This window comes from Candoia aspera, chromosome 12 (assembly GCF_035149785.1).
Source record: "Candoia aspera isolate rCanAsp1 chromosome 12, rCanAsp1.hap2, whole genome shotgun sequence".
Taxonomy (NCBI): Eukaryota; Metazoa; Chordata; class Lepidosauria; order Squamata; family Boidae; genus Candoia; species Candoia aspera.
Window position 1 is genome coordinate 17,374,061 of NC_086164.1, and position 23,918 is coordinate 17,397,978.

The 23,918-nt window shown below is 41.8% G+C and overlaps 1 protein-coding gene across 1 annotated transcript; it reads right to left on the bottom strand.

Annotated features, from left to right (window-relative positions):
• Positions 1-1,029: 1,029 nt before the first annotated feature.
• On the bottom strand, positions 1,030-23,717 carry LOC134504519 (neuronal migration protein doublecortin). The gene is made up of 4 exons (XM_063313769.1): positions 23,632-23,717; positions 21,542-21,932; positions 2,501-2,841; positions 1,030-1,080 (listed from the first exon to the last, which is right to left on the bottom strand). Exons 2-4 carry the CDS (start codon positions 21,903-21,905, stop codon positions 1,030-1,032), a joined length of 756 nt encoding a protein of 251 aa, XP_063169839.1. The 5' UTR covers positions 21,906-21,932; positions 23,632-23,717.
• Between the last annotated feature and the right edge of the window lie 201 nt (positions 23,718-23,918).

Here is a 23,918-nt window from a genome sequence, read left to right on the forward strand (position 1 = left end):
AGTATCAGGTCCTCAGGCAAAGGGACCCAAAAGTCTTACTCTCTCAGCCAGCCTTCACCAACCTGATGCTCTCTACCTGCATTAGACTACATAAGTTACATGGCCAAAATGCTATATGAGATTTTCTAGCAGCTGTAGTCCAACATTTTGGAAGGCATTGAGTTGGAGAAAAGTGTTCTATGCAGCTCCAGAGGTTTCTTCTCAATTGACCAACTGCCCTACCATTGTGATGTGGTATTGTTCCCGATGAGAAAACCTGAGGACAAGGAATCTTGGGAAGTATGAATATATTTATGTGAATTCATGGACCTTGAATTTTGGTCAACCAAAGGCTAGGATGGAAATCTTAAAAGCAAACAAGATTCTATTACATTTTTACTTTTATTATATTTATTGTATTTATAATTGTTTTGAATTTTAACTTTGTTTTTATTGTAAACTGCCCAGGGTCCCTCCATTGGGAGAGAGATGGTCAGTGATAAAATTTGATAAAAATAAAGCTAATACATAATTGTGTGTCTCATGTTAGACCATTGTTGAAAAATAAAAGGATTCCCATTCAGCAGGAATGGACCACATCATTTTCCAAATAATGTTGAACGAACTCCCATCAGTCAGCAGACAAATGGGAACAGATAATAGGAACTGCAGTCCAGCCAAAGATCTGTATCTTCTTTAGGCCTGCATTAGAGTAAATATGATAGAATTCTCGGATTCTGGGAATGCAAGTGGATGCATCCCTAATACTGCAGAACAAGGAGGACATTTCTGTAGCATCAAATAAGCATTTTCCCCATTAAACCAAGACTTAGTTAGAAAGAAGATCACTTAGTTAGAAAGAAGGCACTGGGGTAGGAAGTCACTTTAAATACTCCCTGAAGAATGAGGGCCAAGGTACCCATATCTACTTTCCAAAATTCTATAATCTAACCCCTTTCTTTTGGCAACCAGTCTGCCTGTTTCAAATTGGTCAGCTTTCTTAGGTTTGAACTGCTATAAGGGGTTCAATAATAGTATAATTGCAATTAGCTATTGCTGTTCATCATACTTTCCCTGAAGTTCTTCCCTGAATATTGGGTGCTGAAGAGCAAAAACAGACATGGAACATGCAGTACATCCATGGCTTCCATCCATGAATGAAAATCTATAGGGGGGTTCTAATTACTTAGACTGAAAGCAGTCCAAAATAGGCTACTCTCTAAAAACAAGAACAAACTGCTTGCATAGAGATGTGGGTCAATCTTTTGGGGAATATTCCTGGTGATTAGAACTACGACCATTTTGCACCTGTTTGTCTCAGAACATTGGCTACCATGCCCTTCCGGATGCAAATAGCAGTGACAATTTAGTAACTGCTGCCACTGGCATGACAAGTTAAGGAGCAGATGGTGGCCCCTTTGGAAGGTTGATTTTGAGCTTCATTAGATGTTCACTCAGTCATCAGGGCTTCTGTGCCAGAAAATGGAAAACAAGGGTAAAGGATCTAGTGATGGTAAAGGGCAGGAGAAGGGAATAGGTGGAAGGGATTACAGTTTCAAATTTAGGAGCACATTTTTTTCAGTGCTCTTTGGATAAGGAATAGCTGGCCTTTGAATTATTTAATGAATTGCCCACATGTTTTGATTAGGTTGAAGGCATCCTTGACATATGTTCCTTGGGTGAGCTGACAGGGTTTCAACAGAAAGAGAGGAAAGAGGATTTTCAAGCAATTTGCCTCAACTTTCTTGAATTATTTAGATTATAATTATATATTTACAAGCAGCCCTTACCTCCCCCCTTCTTTCTTTTTATTTATACATAGTATTTTTTCAGTGCTGTCTTTTTCTTAAAATAGATTATACCATGTTGTAGTATCTAAAAATATTGATTATATACGGAGTTGTATTTCCCTCCCTTCTTCCTTACATTTAAACAAATAGAGTGAATAAATGTGCAAATGTATTCACTCACTCACTTATTTTCCACTACATTTCTAATGCAGGAGGAAGCTCAGGTGATTTTAGGTTTTTAGAATAAGCCACAGGGGCTAGATCATGTTAAACCATATGTTAACCCATAAGCCATGATTTACTAACCATGATGTCTAGGTTCACATAACCACAACAAACCACATTAGTCTTAGTGTAATCTCAACTACCACTCAAGAAAAGCTAATCTGAGTTATAGGAACCTCAGATGACCCAAGTCAGCAGACCAGTATAAGCACTCTATCATTCATGATAAGAAATCAGGTTTTGTTAAGAAACACACAAAAAAAACCTCCTTTAAGGAGCATGTGGGTCTAAGAAGTCCCAGTTCTGGATTCTAGACTCTGGATTAAGATTAAGATTAAGATTAGGAAGGGTTCTACATTTCAGTCTACAAGCCACCATTTTGAAACATTTTTCTTCCAAATGAAAATATGGCTTGGCCATAACTAGAACCAGTTTCCCAGAAAGTTGCCATGTCCTTGTTTGTCCCACTGCTGTACAGATCTGAATTGAAGGTTTAAAGGCCTTACCTGTTTTCCATCCAGGGTATACAGCTTTTTAACGACTCCTGTTTCCAGCTTTATGGCTTCTGTGATGTCGGTGAGCACCTGCTCAAATGAATGGGCTGTTTTCTTATTCAGGAGCACACGGACAGCCTTCCGTGGCTTCACTCCACTCCGGATGATGGTCACCAACTTGGGACGCACAAAATCCTTGTTCTCCTTTGCCTGGGCACTGTTGCTACTAGCCAGGGACTGAGGGGCTTTCATGTTGGCTGAGGTTTTCACATTGACTGACCAATTTGGGTTGACATTCTTGGTATACTCCACCTTCTTAAAGAAGTTGTCTGATGAGCATACGTAACTTTCTCCTGTGTGGAACAGAAAATATAGGGGTATTTACCAAGAGCAGAAGGAGAGAGTGCTAGAGAGCTAATGGATGTCTCTACAGAGAGAAGTCAAATCTGGAATCATATTTCTTAAATGCAGCTGGCTTCTGAAACAACAGAAAAGACAATCTAATATCTATTAATACCTATCTGTCTTCTCTCTGTCTATCTCTCTATCTGGTTGCCAAGAGTTAACACCAAGTTTATGCCACATAACCAACACACACACACACACACACTCAAGATCAATGGGATAAATAAAATATCACCGTGAAGAAGAATATGGTCAGCTCAGGTTCATTGGTGACTTTCCCAGACCCTCTTAGACAGGCTACATGGTCAACCAGGACCTTTTCTACATAAAGTAGATGTTCTACTCATGGGTGTCTGTTTCTAACCATGTTGACGCTAACATTGTAACATGTGCATTGTACTATCACAGCTCAGGCTCCACTCTTTGATACTTGGGTTGCAGTGTTGTGCTCAAAGACATCCAGGGTAGAATTTGCATCACGGTGCACATTTTATTTTATTTTACAATTTTCTCCCATTTGCCTCCTCTGTGGATCTCTATGTTTCTACTCCTCCTATTCTTACGGTTCACTTTCCCAATCCTTCATACTATTTTGTACTCCCTTTAGATCTGTAAGGTTTCTTTTTACTCCTTGATCTTAATAATGGAGCACTGATCATATATATATATATATATATATATATATATTAGGGATGGGCAGTTCTTAGTTTCCTTTTGCCTCCTCTGAGTCCTCCAGATCACAGTACTAAAGTCTAGCAAATAGCTGAACATTGGTGCCAAACTTTCTCTCACTGTTTTCCAGGAGAAAACAGAACAAATTAAGGACAAAAAGCATCTGAGTAGATAGACTACAGCCAAAGCAGAAGCAAATTTCCCCAGGAAATCCCCCAAACTTCTCAGATACCCCTCAGATCCTCCAAATGCTCAGTACTGCTTCTTCAAATGCTTCCTCATGGGAGAAAGAGACCTAGGAAACCATACCAAAGTGACAAGGGAGACACCGGGGGCCCACTTCACACACTTCAATCTTGGCTTATGCAGTGGCTGGGAGGTACCCCCGCTCCCTTCCTTCCTCCTTAGATCCCAGGATGCCTTTTTGCTTTTATGGAGGCAGGTTAGAAAATGTTGGTGGTGGAAGGTCCCCTGTGCAAGCACCGAGTCATGTCTCACCCTTTGGGGGGACACCGCTTTTGAGACATTTTCTTGGCAGACTATAGAGCGAGGTGGTTTGCCATTGCCTTCCCCAGCTGTCACCTTCCCCAGCAAGCTGGGCGCTCATTTTACTGACCTCGGAAGGATGGAAGGCTGAGTTGACCTGAGCCAGCTACCTGAGAATCCAGCTTTCGCTGGGATCGAACCCGGGTCATGGGGAGAGTTTCGGCTGCAAAAATCTTTTCCCTTTTCTGAAGCAATAGACTCAGTACAGAATAAGACAGAGACATTCTCCTCCATTTTTTTTTGTCCCCTACTTGTCCTCATTCAATGTGATGAAAATGAATCTGCCAAAGCAACAGCTTGCAAAGCAAAATGGAAGTTTGGGGATAATACTTATGGGTGGTGTGGGGTGTTCCTGTACTTCTTGATAGAACCACTGAGATGGAAAGGGCCATTTGGAACATGCAGTCCAACATCTTGACCAGCAAAGGCAAAGGTTACTTCTAGTCACATTCTACTTTAGATGACTTCTTGGGCACATGTTTGGTCATTGCCTTCTTTGGTGATTTAAAAAAACAAATCGACAAACAGACTTCCTAATCTAGTGTTTAAACTTGGAGTTTCCTGATGGCTTCCCACCCAAGTACAACCACACCCAACCCTGTGTAGCTTTTTCAAATTCAAACAAAGTTGGCTAAACGTAGGAACCCCAGTTAAAGTATCCCATGATTGAATACACCTAATGAAAATGCTTTTATATATGTGTTTATTTACTTAATTTATGTGGCCACCCATCTCAACATAACAACTCTGGGCATCTAACATACCAACAACACAACACAAAAATAAAGCCAATAATTCCATGTTCAGAGAAAGTTAGTTCATCTCCCATCTCTCAGATTTTTACATTTCATCCATCCATCCATCCATTGATAACAAGATGAAAGAAACATGTGCTGACTGTCCTGTCTTTCATGATGCAATACTCCCTCCAGTGGTCTGCAGTTCCTCTGTCTTTCCACACTTCCATTAATTCCCAAGGGAAATCATCAGGAGAAAATTGATTTCCAGTAGCAGTAGACTGTCATTGCTTCCTGGAGAAATAGTTGAAAGATTTTTGCCTCCCTTGCAGACCCTGGAAAAATGGTTCAAACAGTGCCTGCAAATCCAATGGAGAGTTTTGAGGGGCTGTTTGTGTCCAGTGCCATGACACAATGGGAGAGAAAGTGGAGGGGTATTGGAGCACTTCATAGCTCACCACAGTGGTACAATTGTAGACTTTGTGTTAGCCCAACAAGGGAGACCATATTAAGACACCAATGCCATGTAGGTCAGGACTGCTTTTATTGTAACAACTATAGAAACAGAATCTTGCAAGTCTGGAGGTGCTTCCCCCTCCCTCACTTTATCTTCATATGAACTAGGGAGGGGCTTGTCTGAGACGTTTTCTTGTGTTACTTTCTTGGCCCGGACTCAAGCCTTTTTTATCTGACCATTGCCTTGGTAGCAGGTCTTCCTCCTGTCCTTCAAGGCCATTCCTTTTTCCCTCTGCACTTTGGGCTTGACTACCTAATGATCCCCAAGAGAAGTCCTCAGGAGTGTGATCAAAATAGTCAATATGGCAGCCATGGCCATGCCATCAAAGCCCCACCCCTTTTTATGTGTGTTGCCGATAAACAAGGAGCAGAGCTTTGAATGCAGGAATGCAGACACCATCTTGGCTTCTATGAACTCCTGCTCACGGGTACCCCTGGGGCTGTCTCTTTAGTTGGCAATGTCCAGTACTGGCCTTCAAAAAAGGAGAACTCACCTTCGCTGCATTGACATCCCACTTGAGAATAATCCTGCAGTACTGCGCCCAAGCCCCTGTCTGCCCATTGCCTGGGAAATCATAATACTCAACAGGCTTTTAGCTAGTTTTAAATAATACAATGAAATACCCCATTCAGATTCTTGGGATGATGATGATGATGATGATGATGATGATGATGATGATGATGATGATTTCCAGTTCAAACAGTTTTGAGAAAAGGTTTCCTCTGGGCCTTCAAAAGTAGCCTACCAAGAATAGAGGAAAACTGGAGAAAGGGTTTGCAGTACCAGCGGTCAGGTTGAAATATTACACTACAGCATCTCTGATTCCCCTCCTTTAGGTCTACATGTCATATTTCCCTACCAGCACTGATGAATTTTCTGATGCCACAGAAAATTCACCATATTCAAAGTGGAACAAAGCTTTAGAATGGTTTTAGAATGTCATTCATTTCTCTAAAATCTGTTTCTTTAATTGTTGAAGATATTTTATAATTGCAAATGGAAGCAATATTCAACAAAAGAGGTTCTTTTGTTTGTTTACTTGTTTTTTGGCTAGGAGCTTGGTTTTCAAATCACCCAGAAAATTGTAACCAGGAGAAGAATGTGACGGGAAATTATCTCCAATCAAGAACGAGAGAGCAATTGTCATCTAGAAAACGGAAGTCTTAAATTAAGTGTAAAAAAGGAAAGAACGAGGCTAAATCTGCTTCTTTGTAAGAGCAATTTCTTGGAATGCAGCCATTGCAAATGGCCATGGTTATTCTATATTGAATCCACTAAAAGAGATATGACCTGAGGCCAGCTGCAGTAAAAGACTCTTGTCAAATAACACTGCTGCTGTCATGGATATAATTAATTTTTGACATTGCAACATATCGAACAAACCCAACCTTATGTCTGGTCACTAGGCATCCAAGGGAAAGAGAGACAATTTTAGAACAACTACCAGCCAGAACTTTCTCACTCTCACCTCCCAAAATCAGCTGTGTAATTTGTAATCTGCCAACGCAAAGATGGCAATCAAAGTACTGCTTGCTGTAACAATTCGTCATATAGTTAACAGGAAGAATTATTGCTTGACATCCTTTGGAGCAGGGTTCCTCAACCAGGGTTCCGTGTCACCCTCGGGTTCCACGAGAGGTCACTAGGGGTTCCCTGGGAGATCACGATTTATTTAAAAAAATATTTCAAATTTGGGCACCTTCACATTAAAGAGATAAGATTCATTCTTTATTTTTAGTTTAAGAACACTGTTAATGCATATATACAGGCCTTCCCATGAAATGAATATAATAATTTTGTAACTTCTGGCCTGTATTTGAGCCTGACTGTGCAGGGCTTCTCCGAGGCCTGAAAAATATCTCAAGGGTTCCACCAGGGTCAAAAGGTTGAGAAAGGCTTCCTTGGAGTATACTGTATCTATCTCTATATCTCCTTCTCTATACTTGATCTTAATCAAAAGGCCAAGAAGGGATTCTGGAGTCCTTGGTGCTCCCTGAGCCTTGTTGTTTTCTTGCAGATGTTTCATTGCCAGACTGGGCAACATCTTCAGTGCGAATGAAGGATTTGATGAGGTTCTCTTACCAAGGCAGTCATTTTAGGAAACAAGCAGCCTTCAGGACCACTATTTTGGGTGAGTTCCCATACCGGTGTTTCAAATCTTAAGACAGGTTCTACACTACTGATTTCTAGGGTCTTCTAGAGTAGTGTTTCTCAACCTCAGCAACTTTAAGATATGTGGACTTCAACTCCCAGAATTCCCCAGCTAGACATTGCTCAGGAGACCGCCAACCATTGTGCTGATATAACGATAATGTGAACAGACTTTATACTGCTTCAGGAATGCTGGTGTCATGAGTACTGATGGCGAGCAGGAGGGGGCCTCGATCCAGGGTGGAAAACGCATGCGTTTTCCACCCTGGATCGAGGCCCCCTCCTGCTCGCCATCAGTACTCATGACATCTGGATTAGGCTGGAAGACAGTAGTGTGGAAATGGCCTAAAAGTGTCTATTGGCCCTGGGGTCCTGGACAGATAGGCTTCAGACCACCTCTTGCCTTTCATATATTGTATAATTTTCTTGTGGAATGAATTCAAATGACCTTCAGGAGGGCAGGTTTTTAGCTTGGGGGCTCTATTTTGTCTCTCCTGCTAGAATCCTGAAGTCCACTAACAGTCATGTAGCAAACAACTGGTTCTGATAGATGGACATATGTTATGGATTAAGGCACGCAGTGCATCTGATTCTGTTTTCAGGCTACAAAAAGGTAATTAGAACCAAGTTCGTCAATCCTTTCACTCAAAAATCCACCCCCAATTTTCCTCAAAGCCTTCTATTTCAGCAGACTCCAATTTGTCTGCATTTGTGTGGGTGGGGAGAGAGGGCTTTTTTTTTTAAAAAAAATCTCTTTCTATGATTAGACACTAGGCGAATATGACATACTTGTTGATGTCTTTCAAATTACTAAGAGGTTTATTGGTCATTTACCTGCTCCACACCCATGACTGAAATAGCACCTGGAAATATTTATTATATTTATAGCTCACCCTTCTTCCAGGCACTTAAAATAGGCTACAAAACTTGATAGCAATTTTATTTAAGCAACATCAACAACCATCAACAAGTCTCTAGAATGTACAGTAGTAGATTTTGGCATTTTTCCCAAGCTATGGAGAAAGGATGCTGGATTTCCTCCTATTTTTGACCGAGCAATGACCAGGCTTCAGGATCTGTGTATCCTTTTACCCAACAGCCTCTGAACACTCAATATGATTGTCAAAGGGAGCTGATAGGTTGTGGCAAGAGCCTGATAGATTTTGATTGTGGATACGTTTTGTTTAATCCATTGCCCACAGAAGTCCTTCTCCAAAGGGCATTTGGAGATGGTGAACTTCTGTGTCATGTTTCTATTGTATATCAGGAGCGATGAATGATTGACGTGGCTGAACATTCACTCTGCTTCAGTGCTGTCCAGCTTGTTTGCAGGAGGTGGTGTAACACTGAAAGTGGAATTAATGCAGAGCAGTGGAGTACCCAATTCTAGAAAAAGACATTTTAAGTTATTGGCAGGGTCTTCTTTCCTCATATTTACCATGACTGCTTCACAGCTGTGAAGGCTTCCTGGCTTGCACTGTCAAACAATCATTGTGAAAATAAGGGAGAAGAAAGGCACATTTTCAAGTTTCAGAAAACATTAAGAAAAGGGATATCTGTTGGAGGTCTCAGCAAATCAGCATGCCTCATTAGCATGTGGATGAGTTTGTTCTAGGATGCAATTCTCTACGTGCTTCTGGAGGAAGCTGTTTGTTGTCCCTCCCACATTCCTTTGCTGTCTTCCTCCTCCTTCCACCATCAGGGAATGAAGCACCATGTGGCTGCTCCTTCCATCTGGGCACCATACATGGGCCTAGAGTCAGGACTTTCCCCCTTTCTGCATGCAACCTTTAGCATCAATGAGGACTAAGGGTTAATTCAGTTTAGGGAAAAGAAAGAAGAACAACGATCATTTTTCTGGATGGATGTAACAACCAAATAAATGAGTAAGACTTCATTTTGCTTACTTTTAAACCTACTTTGTCTAAGTGTAAAGCAATTCTTTATGCTTGGATGGGCTAAGTGCAAGATCAATAACCTATATTTCTCTAACATGCTCATTAATGCTATTTTAAATAATATTCTTTTTCTGTGCACATCTTTTGCTATATTAAGTTCTGCTTCATTCAGTGGTCCTAGCTGTCCACTAATAGCTTCAATATCAACCAACAAGAGAAAGTTGACCTTTCCCTCTTATCAAATTGTCTCCTGATTTTGTGTATTCCTTCCAAAACAGGAAGAAAACAACAGAGTAACAAACCCCAAATCTACTACCTCTTTCAGAGGAGAAAATGACTCCCATCAAGGTGGACATCCTGTAAAGGTATGTGCAAATGACCTTGGGAGACTGGGCCCAGAGATGCTGCCTAGGGAATGATCAGATAAAAGACAGCATAGTGGGCGGGGCATGAGGTTCAGAAGAGACCCTCCCTAATTTCTTGGGAGTAAAGGAGATGGGAGGAGAATTGTGTTTTCAAACTTGCAAGATTCTGTTAATGTGACCTTACAATAAAGTAGAATTAGCTGGTCTGGTCATGTTTCCTGTCTGGTCTACCTGGGAAGGCTGACATATCCTGACGACATCTAGCATTAGCATGCACTCAACCCTAACCTTAACCCTTTACACTTTTCTTTCTGATTAATCAAGCCATGTCACTTATGGATTTCTGTACAACCAAGGATTTGTGTACAGCCCAAGAATATAATGACAAATACTGTCGAAAAAAAAAAAATCTACATAGACATGTCCATGAGGTTACCAGGAGCTGAGTTCAATCTGAAGGAATCTTTACTTTGCTTTTTTTTAATGCAACCGTTTTGGTGAAAATTTCCAAATGTAGTGGGGGAACTAATAGTATTTCATATTATTTGGGATGAGTAGCATTAAAACTCAATGCAAGTTTGATAAAACTAAGGGGGAAAGCCTTTTGTTTTACGCTAGGTGGACAACAGTTGTTGATATCAGAGCTTCTAGGAGAGCAAATTCCAAAGAAGAAGACGTGAGTAGTAAAGAGTCTTCTACTTAGTCACCTCCAGAGGGCCCCAAACTGGAACATTCCAGGGCAGTTGTGCCAAACTTAGTATCTTCCTGAATGCTGACTTCCAGAATTTCTATCTAGTAAGGCTTGGGATCCTGGGAGCAACCTCTTCTACTTCCAGAACTGTACCCGCCACCTTGTCTCTCACATTCCACTTTTTGGACCATGGATTTCTTTGAACGTCATGGTTTTCCCTTTTTTTTCTGTTTACAGATTAGCGTTGATAGAACCCAATTTTATTTCCATCTGTTTCAGAAAAGTGAACGATTGTCCCTTAGAGCTAGGATTAGACAATACACAATTAAACACTGAAAAAAGCTAGTGCTAATCTGGTGTTGGCCAAAATTAATTTTCTTTTTTCCCCTTCTGCTGTTGCCTTGCCACCATGCCAAAATATCCTTGCCTGTCATTACTTGATTACAACATGTTCAAAAAGTAGAAAGGGCTTTCTTTTTTCTACATATGGCAAGAACTCCAGTATCTTCTGAAAGGGAGCTGTAACCACCTTCAAGGAAATGGAAGGCAATAATTACCTCTCTATTGATATTCCAGCATTAATCCTAATTCCATCTCAAGCAAAGAGCAGGAAATACAGATGCAATTTGATTTCATCTCCTTCCCCTTGCCAGTCTGTTTATTCAAGCATAAAATAGGGAGAAGCATTTGCTGGCATTTTTCTCTCCCTTTCTTTTTCCTTCCGATTCTCTCCTCGAAGAGTTTGCAAAGCAGCACATTTTTCATAAGACAACAAGAAAATGGCAATTAATTTCATTATTTTAGCTTTGGTTTTAGAACAGGGACATTAAGAGATGAGGCTGTGTGTATTTCAAATTACTTTTGCTTGTCAATTGCCTCGAGTGCTTTCTGCAGTAGGAAATAGATTCAGGCAGTAAAAATAAATCAATACATCTGTCATAGTGGCATACATTAGGGATATGCAAATTATCAGTGTAGGAGAATCAGGAATCATATGGCTGGCTGAGAATGAATGGCAAAAGTATTCTTGAAGGGACAAGGGAACATGCATTCCCACCAACCCAATTCAGTGATATTTGCAGCAAGAACTGTAACCCTATCCTATGGTCACATGGGGCTCCATTCAAGATGCTGAAATTCTCTGAATACCAAAGAGTGTAATCCTAGAAATCTGGTCCAAGGGCTTTGGTTATTCCAAGTATCTGCCCCGCACAATCCGCAGTATATATGCCCTAACTTTCCTTGCACTGCCACAAGTTAATGAATTGTGTACACCCTCTATCACTTAATCAGCTCCCACATGTTATATTTGTAATGTGAACCCTTTGACCAGTTTGGGTGGGGAAGAATCATAATTTCCTATGATGTGAGTTAGCATGAAATGAGCCTCAAACTCACAAACATCTCCAATTTTTAATTCTTCTGGATTTTAGGTAGAAGGAAGATCTTCAGACCCATTTTTTAAAAAATAGAAACCAAACATTGTATGTGACCTCAGGAACGTTGGTAGTGTGATTTCCTGACATTTTGAAGTTGGAAACACATGAAAACTGTAGGGTAAGCCTTAAAAGAGGTTTAACGTAGGTTAAATACCAGGAAACCCTTCTCCAAAACAAGGAGGAAAAAATGGAACATTTTGCTTATGACCCACTCATAGAAATCTTCACCCTTCATCTTAAAAATGTTAAGTGCTGTCATGAAAAGTTCACCAGTCTCTGATGTAGTGAATTCAGTACTGAACTTCAATCAAAGGCAAGTCCATATATCTTCTCCATCCCAAACCTTCTAGGGTGATTGTGAATTCAGCACTAGTTCACCAGTAGGATTATTTTGAGAATATTAAGGCATGCTATCCTTTAAACTAAGTCCCTTAGGTAAAGGTAGACAAGTATAATAGGAACAATGATAACTTTAGTCATGCACTGAGGTAAAAGGAGCATCATTAAAGAAAAGGTAGATATCTGCTTAAAGAAATAGAAATGGCTTCTGGTGAGCCCTTACAGATATGTAGGTACAACCTCTAGAACAGAATTTAGGAATTCCTTAAAGAATATTTAACAACCTAGTTTGCAATCTGGGATGAGTACTACCACATATATTACATAGGTAAAGTGAAACAATCCCTTTAGTCTGGCTTGACACCTCAGGACTTCATGAACGTGTCCATATAGCTTAATTCACAATATCAAAATGGCTTTTCTTTGTACCTTCCATTCTGGCCTACTAGCCTGTGATATATGCCTGCTGGTTATTCATCTAAGGACTAATCAAGGCTTCAGCTGAGGTTGGCTAAGTGCTGCCGTCTGTATTTCGGCTATGAAATGATGACACTTACAATGCCAGGAGATTATAGCCCCCAACTAGATTCATACCTAATGTTACATCATAACGTGTTTGTCTGGGTTTTGCTTAGTTTGCTGTGCCATCCCAGTAAATTGTGGTTTATACCATAAACCATGGATAATCAGACTAGGTATGAACATTATGAGTGAACCCATTCCACTTCATTTCCTGGGAAATTCACTGAGGTGCACGCACTTTGCTAGAATATAATGTGTATATTTGCCATGATATGCAATATATTTACAGTTAAGTCTTGAAGATGTAACATGCAGAGCACAAGCAAATTTGAAAAGGCATCCCATTTCACAACAGCAGGCGATGGGAAGTGAACTCTGCATGGGCAGAGAGAGAAGAAACTGAAGGAAGGCCATTTTGAAAGTTTATTCCAAAAAGTATTATCCAGGGGCAATGACTAATTCCTTTGACCATCATCTTCAGTCTCTCAAATCATCTGTGACAGTATGTGTCAGATTGGTTCGCTGTAGTAGTTAAGATGCTGGCCTGGCAACCAGGAGACTGTATGTTCCAGGCCTCCCTCAGGCATGAAAGCTGGATGGGTGACTTTGGACCAGTCCCTCTCTCTTAGCCCAATCTACCTCACAGGGCTATTGTTGTATGGGAAAAAGGAGGCAGGAGTGTTAGGTATGTTCACTTTGAGATAGATAAGATAAGATAAGATAGATAGATGAAATTATTATTATGATTGATCGCACAGTCAGCCAGATGTTTAGAGTGGATTTGGCATTTTTGTCCACCTATCAAGTCCTTCCCAAGGACCTGGGATAGGCAGATGTTGTTGTTTAATAATATTAAAGGTATCACTGCAGGATGTAAGTTGTTCCAAGTAAAGCTGCCTTTTGCAACTGACTGATCGTGATTTTGTCAATGCTGATGGTTTCCTGTTGTTATTATTATTATCATTATCATTATTATTATCATTATTATTATTATTTCCAAGTAAAGCTGCCTTTTCCAATTGACTGATGGTGGTTTTGTCAATGCCAATGGTGTTCTATTGTTATTCTTATTCATTACTGAGTCCTTTTTCAACTGTATGAAGACTTACATTCTTAAAACCCCTCTGAGAGGTTCACCATAGCCCACTCTTTTTTATGCCGGTAGAATTTTCAGTCACTTCCAATAAGAAGCCCTGGAAATCCATAGCATATTAATGTACAAAATAGTTCCAAAAGTTGTTTTTCCTTGAGCCCCTTCCATTCCTACAATTCAGCAGGGCCCTCTGGAGATACATGATATCATGACAAATAACATAATTTCTGCCCATCAGGGAAAGATTCTCCAGGGGTAGGGTGTTATCTTTTGCAGAATGATGTAAACCATCAGGAAAAAATACAACTCCCCCCCAACTGTACTGAAGTGAGGTACCCTAATATCTCTTGATTCCAGAAGTTTTATTGCAATGATGATGCCTTAAGTGGTAAAGACAATGTTGGGGGATCAAGGATCCCAATCACAGACAGGACCTACCAAACATGAAGGGCACTGATCGAATAGTCTTCCAAGCTGCGTCTTTATTAAATAAAGTCTGAAGACGAACGTTGTACTTGTTACAAAAACTGCAGCCCTGGTGGGCCATGAAGTTTGGAATGAAAGGAAACTGGCTTTTTCTAAGTCCATGCAAGATGGCTTGAGTTTGCTTCAGTGTCAGCTTCTGGCCATGGAGATATTGTGATCCTCCTTCTCAAGATGAACAGGAATATAGTAGTAGTAGTAACTTTGTTGATTAGTCAAATGACCATCACAGGAATATGGATTTGTTACTTCTGAGAAAGAAAAGTGCTTCTGTGCATAGGTTGCATGTGCACAGAAGCCTCTTCTAGTACTTGGTTTAGCAGAAATATCAGAAGGGGCTTCTCATACAAGAGATGCCTCTTCCTGCTGAAAGACCTACCTGGTTGAGGTTGCAAGACAACGTGATACAAAGTCATTTAGCTGCTTCATTTTTAGAGGTGGAGGGATGTTGTTGTGTGGGTCTAATGTCATGGCATGGCTCAAGTGACTTGCCATCATATCAAATCAACCCACTGAAGGGTTGCAACACCCTAATCTTTTCTTTCCTGCCATGTTCCCAACAAAAATTCCCTGTTTACCTTTCAGGAGAAAACTCCTTTGGTGTCAATGGGCAGTTTGGAATGGTGTTGAAACTGTAGCAGAGTGAAAAAGAGTTACACTCCATTTTTTAATCTTAAAATTCAGATTATTATACTGTATATACTTGTTCATACTTTACTGAGCTTCGGATCAAAGATCTTTAGCAGATTTCCCTCCCACCAGATCTTTTCTCCTTGCTTTCCTGATGCATAAACCTAGCCTCTAACTATGGGTAGGAAAAGCGGCTTTCTGAAATGAGTTATGTATCTCAGTGTAACTACTAAATCAGGTATTATTGCTGGTAATATATTATAAATTGCAGGCCATTAATGTCTTTCTTCATTTCAAGTTCACTTCCAGCAAACATTAGAATGTATGGCTCAAAATCTAGCCAGCAGCACTTTCCATTGTTAAACTAAGCGTGCACATTTTCCCAATGCTTAGTAGAATGGTTTTAGTAAGCTACACACAATGCTGTATTATAGGAGCCCAATCTGTGGCTGAATTCTAACACTGTAGTTCAACTCATTATAATTAGCGTAGTCTGAACAGTAAACAGGGTGAGGGTAGAAAATCACTGTTGGACATCTTCAAAGTCCCCTTTCCTTGCAACCAGTTGATGACTACCTCAGCAGCAAAGTTTTACAAAGCCTAGATGGCACATTTGCCATCTGGCCTCCCCGGCTAGCCACACTTCACACTCTAATAAAGCCCCATGGAAAATGATATTTCAAAGCCAGGGAGATTGCAGAGTGCTGAGAAAAATATTGTCTGGGGGGGAAAAAAGGGCAAAGCCATTTCATCCATGAAAATTTATCTGCAATGTTCTCCTTGGAAAGAGAATTTGTCTGAAATGTTCTTCTCCTTTTTCTTCTCCTAAAGCAATTCAGTTCATCAAGTGGAATAGAAACTGGTAGAAAATACATAGAATTTGTCTGCCTGGCATTAATAATTGTACCTAATTAGCGCTTCATTCTTTTCACACTGTGTGACTGCAGTGCTTTTTCAAAAGATCTTATTACAATCCAGATTTGCCTCCCTAAGCCCCTTCAAGCTTGGACTTCTGTGAATAAAAATTGAACCCACCTCTGTGTCTCTGTCTGTCTTTCTGTCTGTCTATCCATCCATCCATCCCTATCTCCCTCCCTATCCATCCATCCCTATCCATCCCTCCCTCCCTATCCATCCATCCATCCCTCCCTCCCTATCCATCCATCCCTCCCTATCCATCCATCCATCCCTCCCTCCATCTCCATCCATCCATCCATCTCCATCCATCCATCCATCCCTACCTACCTACCTACCTATCTATCATCTCTCTCTCTCTCTTTCCCCACCTATCCAGCATCTACCTACTTTCCTAGAACACAAAATGTAGTTCAGTTCTCAGCACCATACTGCCCTCAAATATGGAAACTCTACATAACAATTAATTTAATTGATTTTTTGTACTGGTATTAAGTTAGTCTTCTGCTCAGCTATAATTTTTTATATGTGTTGCTTCTTTCTTTTTTTCACTGTAAGCCTCTCAGAATTGCTAAGGACGAGGTCGGCCTCAACACTGAACTAAATATATAACGAATAAATAAACTTAGTAAACATTAACAACTTTCCCTCCACAAATTTACCAGTTTCTCTCTAAAGCCACTAACTAATGGTTATCACTTTTAACTCATAGCTGCAAATTTCATTATATGGAAGTGCTGCTTGGCAACTTCTTAAAAAAATCATGGCCAGTTCTGTTAACTGCTACTAACAGACCATCGTGCATCTCAGACACAAATGGAATTCTCTTAGAAAGTGAGAGTAATTCTCACAAGGGGCCTTTGGATTCTGGCATGGGGGGAGCAAGAGAGTGAATCATAAAGAGCACTAGTTGCTTTTCCCAAGATGAACCAAGATAGGAAAACTGGAAAACTTTTTTTAAAATCCTAAATTGAATGAAATCATTTAAAAGCATAATAAAACATGGTCAGAATTATCTTTATGAATTCTCCATAGGGGCAGTACTTCACAGAGGTTGAAAACACAAAATGTATGCATTTATATGTATGTATTTTAATGTCTGAATTATCCAGAGTAAGGCAACATCCCTAGAACTTTTGAAATCCATTATCTCTGTAGCAACAAATCCATACTGATTGTCTTCCCAATGAAGAAAGCAAAACCTGAGTTGTTAGTAGTGATTTGCTTTATGATTCAAAAGAGCATCATCAGTTTGATTTCACTGTATTTACATTTAATTAAAGTATAGTGAATTGAATTAAATATAAGGTTATTACTTTGATGGGAAGTCACCAGAAAATCCCAGTGGTTGAAAAACTTCTGAGAAGAAGGCAAGGGCAAACCACATCCATCCTATTGCCAAGAAAATAAGTTGAGTGTGTCCATGAAGTCACCAGGAGCTAAGTACCACTTGAAGGCAACTTTGCTCAGCCAGTAGGACTACCTTGTGCTGAGCAAGGCTGGTTATTTTATGGAATGGAAACCACCAGGACATTCCAAGGTTGGAAGCAGACCGGGAAGTTAAAAATGTCCCTGAGGGATGCAACAAGAAGCTAACTCTGCTAGTTACCAGAAGACTTCATGGACACACCCATGCAGTTACCAGGAATCAGGGTCTGTTCAAGAGAGACCTAACTTTTGTTTCCATAGGTGGAAATGTTTGACCCACCTTGGCTGATCTCAAAAAAGCTAAGCAAGGTTGGAATGGGTTAGTATTTGGATGGGAGAAATCCCAAGGCTTTAGGCTACACTGGGAAAATAAAAAAAAAAAACAATGGAAAAAGGCAACAACAAACCATTTCCATATTGCTGTGAGGAAAATAACATAGACTTGAGGAAAAATTTATTTTACTTTAAACACCATATATATGATTCCCTCACATGTATCTAAGAACTTCCCTCTTTGGTCATATTAATAAACATTACACTTCAGGGGGCCCCTCTGGAGGGCTTTGCGGGGCTCCTGCGGGATTCTTGCTTCAAGGAACAAGGGTGGGAACTCTGACATCTACCAGCCCCAAAGGCTCTGAGTGGAAAAACAGACGGAGGAAAGAAAAATTGAGAATGGGAATGTTGGAAACGGTCTTGGAGATCATGTATCCCAACAACCTACTCACTGCAGACCCTGCAAAGCAGCCTTTGCTTAAATGGGAGCTGGGGTGGTATAGTAGGGAAGGGGCTGGATCTGGAGTGGGAAGATCCAGGGTCTGGTCTCTCCTGAGTCATGGATACAACCAGAGTAATTCTGGGTCAGTTCCTCTCTCTTGGCCCAGCCTACTTCACAGAATTATTGTGTGGAAAAGTGAAGACATGTTATGTAAGCTGCTTTGAGCGCCTTCATTTATAACTCTAATAATTGTAAATAAATAAATTTTGTGACTTATCCCTAAATGTGAGGGTCCACAGGCAATGAGTTGTGATGTAGTTGTGGCTTGTACTGAATACCTCTGCCCTAGCTAGGATTTGTTTCAGCTGCACATATATTTCACCCCACATAGCCTTTTCTGTCTCTTTCACAGCCATTTGGGAAGGTCTAAGTATAATTTGTCTACTTTTTTTCCTGATATTTCCCTACTTCAAAAATTGCATTTTCTAGGAAACATCCTGCAACTGGCCATATTCACACAACACATTTTCCCACACCATGGGTTTGCACCATGCCCTGAACCAACTAATCCGACTAGTCTCAATTTGTACCATGCAGTAAGCCACAAGGCGAAATAAATCAGGATTAAAACTAACTAAGCTTAACAGCTTAAGCACAGGCAGCCTGAGGGCTTTAACCAAGCTAGTTAGGTTGTGTGAAATGAATGCAGGCATAGACTAATATCTCATTAAAGCATGGGGTGGGGGAATGAAACCACTTGGCCTTCTGTAACATGAAAACAAAGAAGGATTCCATTCTGCAGTAGCCATTAACTCTGGTGGAGACCTTTTACATCCTTTAAAAAAAAAACACCCCATGGCTCGGAGATAACAAAGCAGTTGTGGTCGATTGCAGATACCATAACGTCATCCTTGTCAATTCTAGCTCTGGGGTTTTTTCAAGGGGATGACATCATTCAAAATGGTAGCCCCTTGTCTCAGAGGCAAACAGCCTCAGCAACTTGGAAGCGTCAAGGAAGCTTGAGCAGAAGAAGAAGCCTGGGATAGGTCAAGTCTGCATCTCCAGAAACACAATCAGAAGCCCACCTAAGCTCTAAAGGGTGGAAAGCTCCAGTCCAGATGCACCCACTGCCATTGAAGCGAGGTTTAAAACCATGGGGGCGGGGTGGGTAAAGATCAGGTTGATACATGCTTCACTGTGCTTCGGCCTTTATCAGCCCCTCCAACAGAGATGGATAAATGTTTTCTCCCCCCAAATCGCTCTGCACAACTCTTTCTTCCAGGCATGCATGTAACATTGCAAAGATATGAAACTGATTGCACACATATGGAATCCTTCCTCTCAATAGGGCCGTATCAATCGCCGGCATTCTCTCCGGCAGGCCAATGACGACAGCCATCCAGCATAGGCTCCCTCCCTCCCTCCCTTAAGCTCAGAAGGGTTTGGAGCCTGTGGGTCTCAGCCCCCCTCCCTCAACAGACACCCCTTCCCCCCACGGGCAAGCCACAGGGACAACCCTCTGAGCATTCTCAGATGCACTTTGGAGACACACTGAACACATTCACCCCAGACAAAGGGACACACCCTGCAGACTCACTCACAGATGAAAATTTAAAACAAGTGCCTGGGATTAAAATAGAAAAAAAGATAAAAATCTTAAAGCTACAGGTACAAGGGGCATGAGGCTCAACTAGTCATTTTTTTTCCAAGGTCGTTTTTTTCTTCATTGTTCTTGCAGGAACAAATAGAATTCTGTTTTTTCTTTAGGCTCAAGAAAGCATCTTCTAGCACAAATGTCCAAAGCAGTGATGACATCAGCATTTTTTTTAAAAATTCCCCACCGCCCCCTTGGCTAATCTTGCAAGCCTTAAGGCAAGCTACTTTTAGCTTTGTTACCCCTCCGTATGACAATCCTGGGGCATTCAGAGCCTGTGAGCCTGCGAGGCAGAGAGTGCATAAATCTACCAGATTATAGATGGACACATTGATGCATTTCTGCAGAAAACAGTGCAAAGTGTACACGGCTTCATCCAGACACACCCACTGCAAAGTATTTGCCCACAGCCCTCACAGTCACCAACACTCTGGCAAGAACTGGGAGAATAGTCCCTTCTGTACATACTGCACAGAACGGATGCCTTGGATGACAAGGTTTCAGAAAGGGTGTTACCGACACGGGCTTGAGGACATTCTTAAAGCAGACTTCTTCTGTCACCACCCTCCTGCAGTCTTAATAGATATATTGCAAAAAGCTTAACAGACCTATGCTGCCTTCGAGTAACCTACTCCGTCTTGAAACTCACACCCTGCAAATATATTGTACACAGGATCAGTTAGGTACACCTATGCTCTGAGCATTGGTAGATAAGCCTCCTCAGTGTATCTGGGTACACATATCTCATCCTTAGGCAAGCCAACTAATGGTCCAGAGAGACTCATCTCCGCAAGCCCACTGGAATGCCCGTCACTAGAGAGGCAGAAAATGTACGAGACACATAATCAGTCCACCCACTGAAATGAACAGGCACCCCACTTTCAGTGCAAGCAGACAATTATAGACACATGTGTGCAAACACACCCACCATCTGGATTGAGATCATTCAATGACATGCCTTTCTAGATCAGGCCAGAACCCTAACCCCACTGCATGCCCAAACATGTATTCTAAGCTTCAGAGGAGGAGATCCATATTTTAAATACAATGGATTAGATCTTCTAACAATGGCTTATTTCTTCCTTATGCTGTAGGAGTTGCAATTAGGTGGCAGAACAACTGATCAGCGTGCAAGAAATCCCAATCCCCTTAAAGGATTTCAGAGGGGATGGGGAAAGTCTCTATCTAAGAAAGTTGCTGCCAGAATAAGCAATTATACAGCTAGATTAGATCCTTTCTGATGGATGAGATGACAATTCCCATAATCCCCAGTCATCTTGCCCATGTTGTCTGGGGTTTATGGGAGTTAAAATCCAAGAAGGCAAGCTTGAGAAGGCTGGGCTGGACAGCCACAGTGTAAAGTGTGAGGGGTTGAGGATCACACCTGACTCTCAGCCAGGACTCCTCCTCCTCCACTTGAACTTGTTTGATCAAAATTAGATTGAATTATTTATGGGTGACATGAATTCTCCCCAGGTATTTAATAGTTTCCCCATTCTATCACATTCCAAATTTAAAATTTGGTGGCAACTTTTAGACGGTTGCAGTAGGCCAACCAAAACTTTGAGACCTGCAGTGGATCTAGAATAAGGAGGTTTCAATGATATAGAGTACTATACCATCCACCCAGGGTTTAATGATGAACTCTGACATCGCTTTTGAAAAACCACCCAACAGGTAAAATATTACCACCACTGAAATTGATAGTTGACCTCTTAATTTTGGCACCCTGAGTCAGGATCAAAGGGTCATCTTCCATGGGCTGGACCATGGGGCTTTCCAGGTGGTTCTCAACAGGAGATCCTCTTTTTCCCACCCTCCTGGGAGCTACACTACAATGGCATCATTACCTTCTTCCAGTTCGTCCATGCTCCCAATCTTTCTGCTGCCATCGATGGTGTAAATGTAACGAACTCCCTGAGGAAGATTAATGTTATCAGACAGAGAACGGGTCAGGTCAGCAAGCAAGGCATCAAAGCTGCGGAACCGGTCACTGGAGACGGCATAAACAATCCCCTTGAAATAGCGGTCCCCGTTGCGGTAGAAGCGCACTTTCTTCGCCTTCTTCTCGTTGCTCAGCGCTTGCAAGGTCCTGGTCCGGTAGAAGCTACAGTGGGCACTGTGAGTGGGGCTGGGCAAGCCATTCATTCGGGAACCACGCATGTTTCTGGACGCCTTATCTCTTTCGTCAAAGTGTCCAAAATCAAGTTCCATTGCTTGGTGACCCCTAAAGATGTGAAACTGAGGCAGAAGAGGAAAGGAAAGAAGGGATGCAGAAGAGAGGGGAAAAAATGCAGTGAGACAGCCTGGCATTTGGAGGAAGAAGCTGTTGGCACAGATCTTTAAAAAAAAGAAAGAAAAAAGAAAAGAAACACCTGGGTTTTCCTTTTTTTGGATTTATACCAAAAAAGAGTTTTCCATATGTTTGTGTGCATGAGTGAAATGTTTTAAGCACCAGGGAGTGAGGGAGCCTCCTATGCAATACAATAAATTAAGGTATTATTTCTAAGAGTTATTTTCATCCCACCTTCCCAACTTTCTGGATAATTATCTTTCCAAAGCAGCTTATAGAGAGAGCCAGGAACATTTCATTGAGCCCAATGGACTCTATACATAAATCAGTTCTGCATATCAGGAGCAGAAGAGCAAAGCACTCCATGGGCACCACTGGAAGACGGATCTGTGAACAGCTGTAATGAGTGAACAGAAGTTCACTGCAGTTTAGATGGGGCTGTGACCTGGGGTGGGGGAAACAACAACCTTCCATGGAAGTGACAATGCCCAAAAGTTACGTGGCTGACAAATCAGAGAACCGGTTCTGCGTCTGGAAAGGATTCAACATTGCCAAGCAGGAGTGGAGTGACCAAGCTGGAGAGCCTTTCTAAGCGGGTGAAATCATCAGTAGGTCTGCTTTCCAGTCCTAGAGCAACAATGCCATTTTCTTTGTGAGCAGCTGGTTGAAGAAGAAAGCGAGCCACCGAGTCCTCCCCTTGGCTCACACATCCCTCCTAGCCATCAATCACTTTGGAGGGTTATTCCCAATTGCCCAGGACATAAGATGGGGGGGTGGAAAGAGTTAATATAGAAACAGCAGCGGGGAAGTTAATGTAGAAGCGCAATATTGTTCCCGCTTGGAATGCAGTTCTAGGGTCAGTCCATCAGGAAAGCGTTTGACACTTCCCCTTCTCCCTCCTTACCAGTAAAATGAAGTCATTTTTAATTGCTCAAGGAACCTCCTAGCCGTATTCACATCACACCCCTGCGAGTGGCACCTTTCATTGTTCGCAGCCCTAGCCCGTTATGGCAAAGAGAGGGAGTGAACGAGGGGCTTTGCTTAATTTCTGCAGCGGAGGAGCGATGGGAATGGCAGAAAGACTCTAGATGGGACCGAAGGTCCTAGGAATCGCCTCCTTTTGCAGCTGAAAACTTGGAATGAAGACAAAAGCTCTGAGCATAATGGGAAAAAAAAAGGAAAGCAAGCAAGCTCTTCACGCTATTAGCATGCAGCTCACATCCCTACTACAGAAATGGGGTGAACGGTGCAGTTTAGCGATCAGACACAAATCTTGAGCAAAAGCTATTCCTTTCCAGCTACTTCCTGTCAGTTCCTGGCCAGTTCTCAGCCCACCGTTCATTTTCTACACTGTCCCAACGGCCTGTCCCTGACCTTCGTATTGTCACGCTTGAGCTGCAGAGGGAGTTTTCCAGCCTCTCTTCCTTCCGTCGAGTCGGCGAATCCTCCCCTGCCTGATCCTTTCTACCAAAGTATGCACGCACAACGGAACTGCACCCAAAGCCAACTTTTCCGAAAAAGAAAGGCGAAATCGATCGTTGAGCGACGGGCTGAAGATGCATCTCTGGCTCGAAAGGTTCAGCCTGTTCTTTGCTGGCACCTGACATCGGCTACTCGCTCTGCTTGGAAAATTCAAGCTCTACTTACCGGTTTTCAGCTCGCAGGGCGGAGATGCTGAGAGAAAGACACCCAGCTACACTCTGCCTTTGTTGTCTGCGCTCCAAGCAAGAAATTCCTGCCAATTTGGCCAAGATTCCTCCTAGGTCCTAGTGCCTTTTGCATGCACGGACTTGCACGCCCACGCACACAGAGAGACCTACAGACCCCTTCTGCAAAATAAAGTGGCTTGGCTTGGCTTCAGGCTCAGGACCAATTTTCCTGGTAAAGGTTCCCCCTCCCACCTGTTAAAAAAGAAAAGAATCCCTGATTCGAGA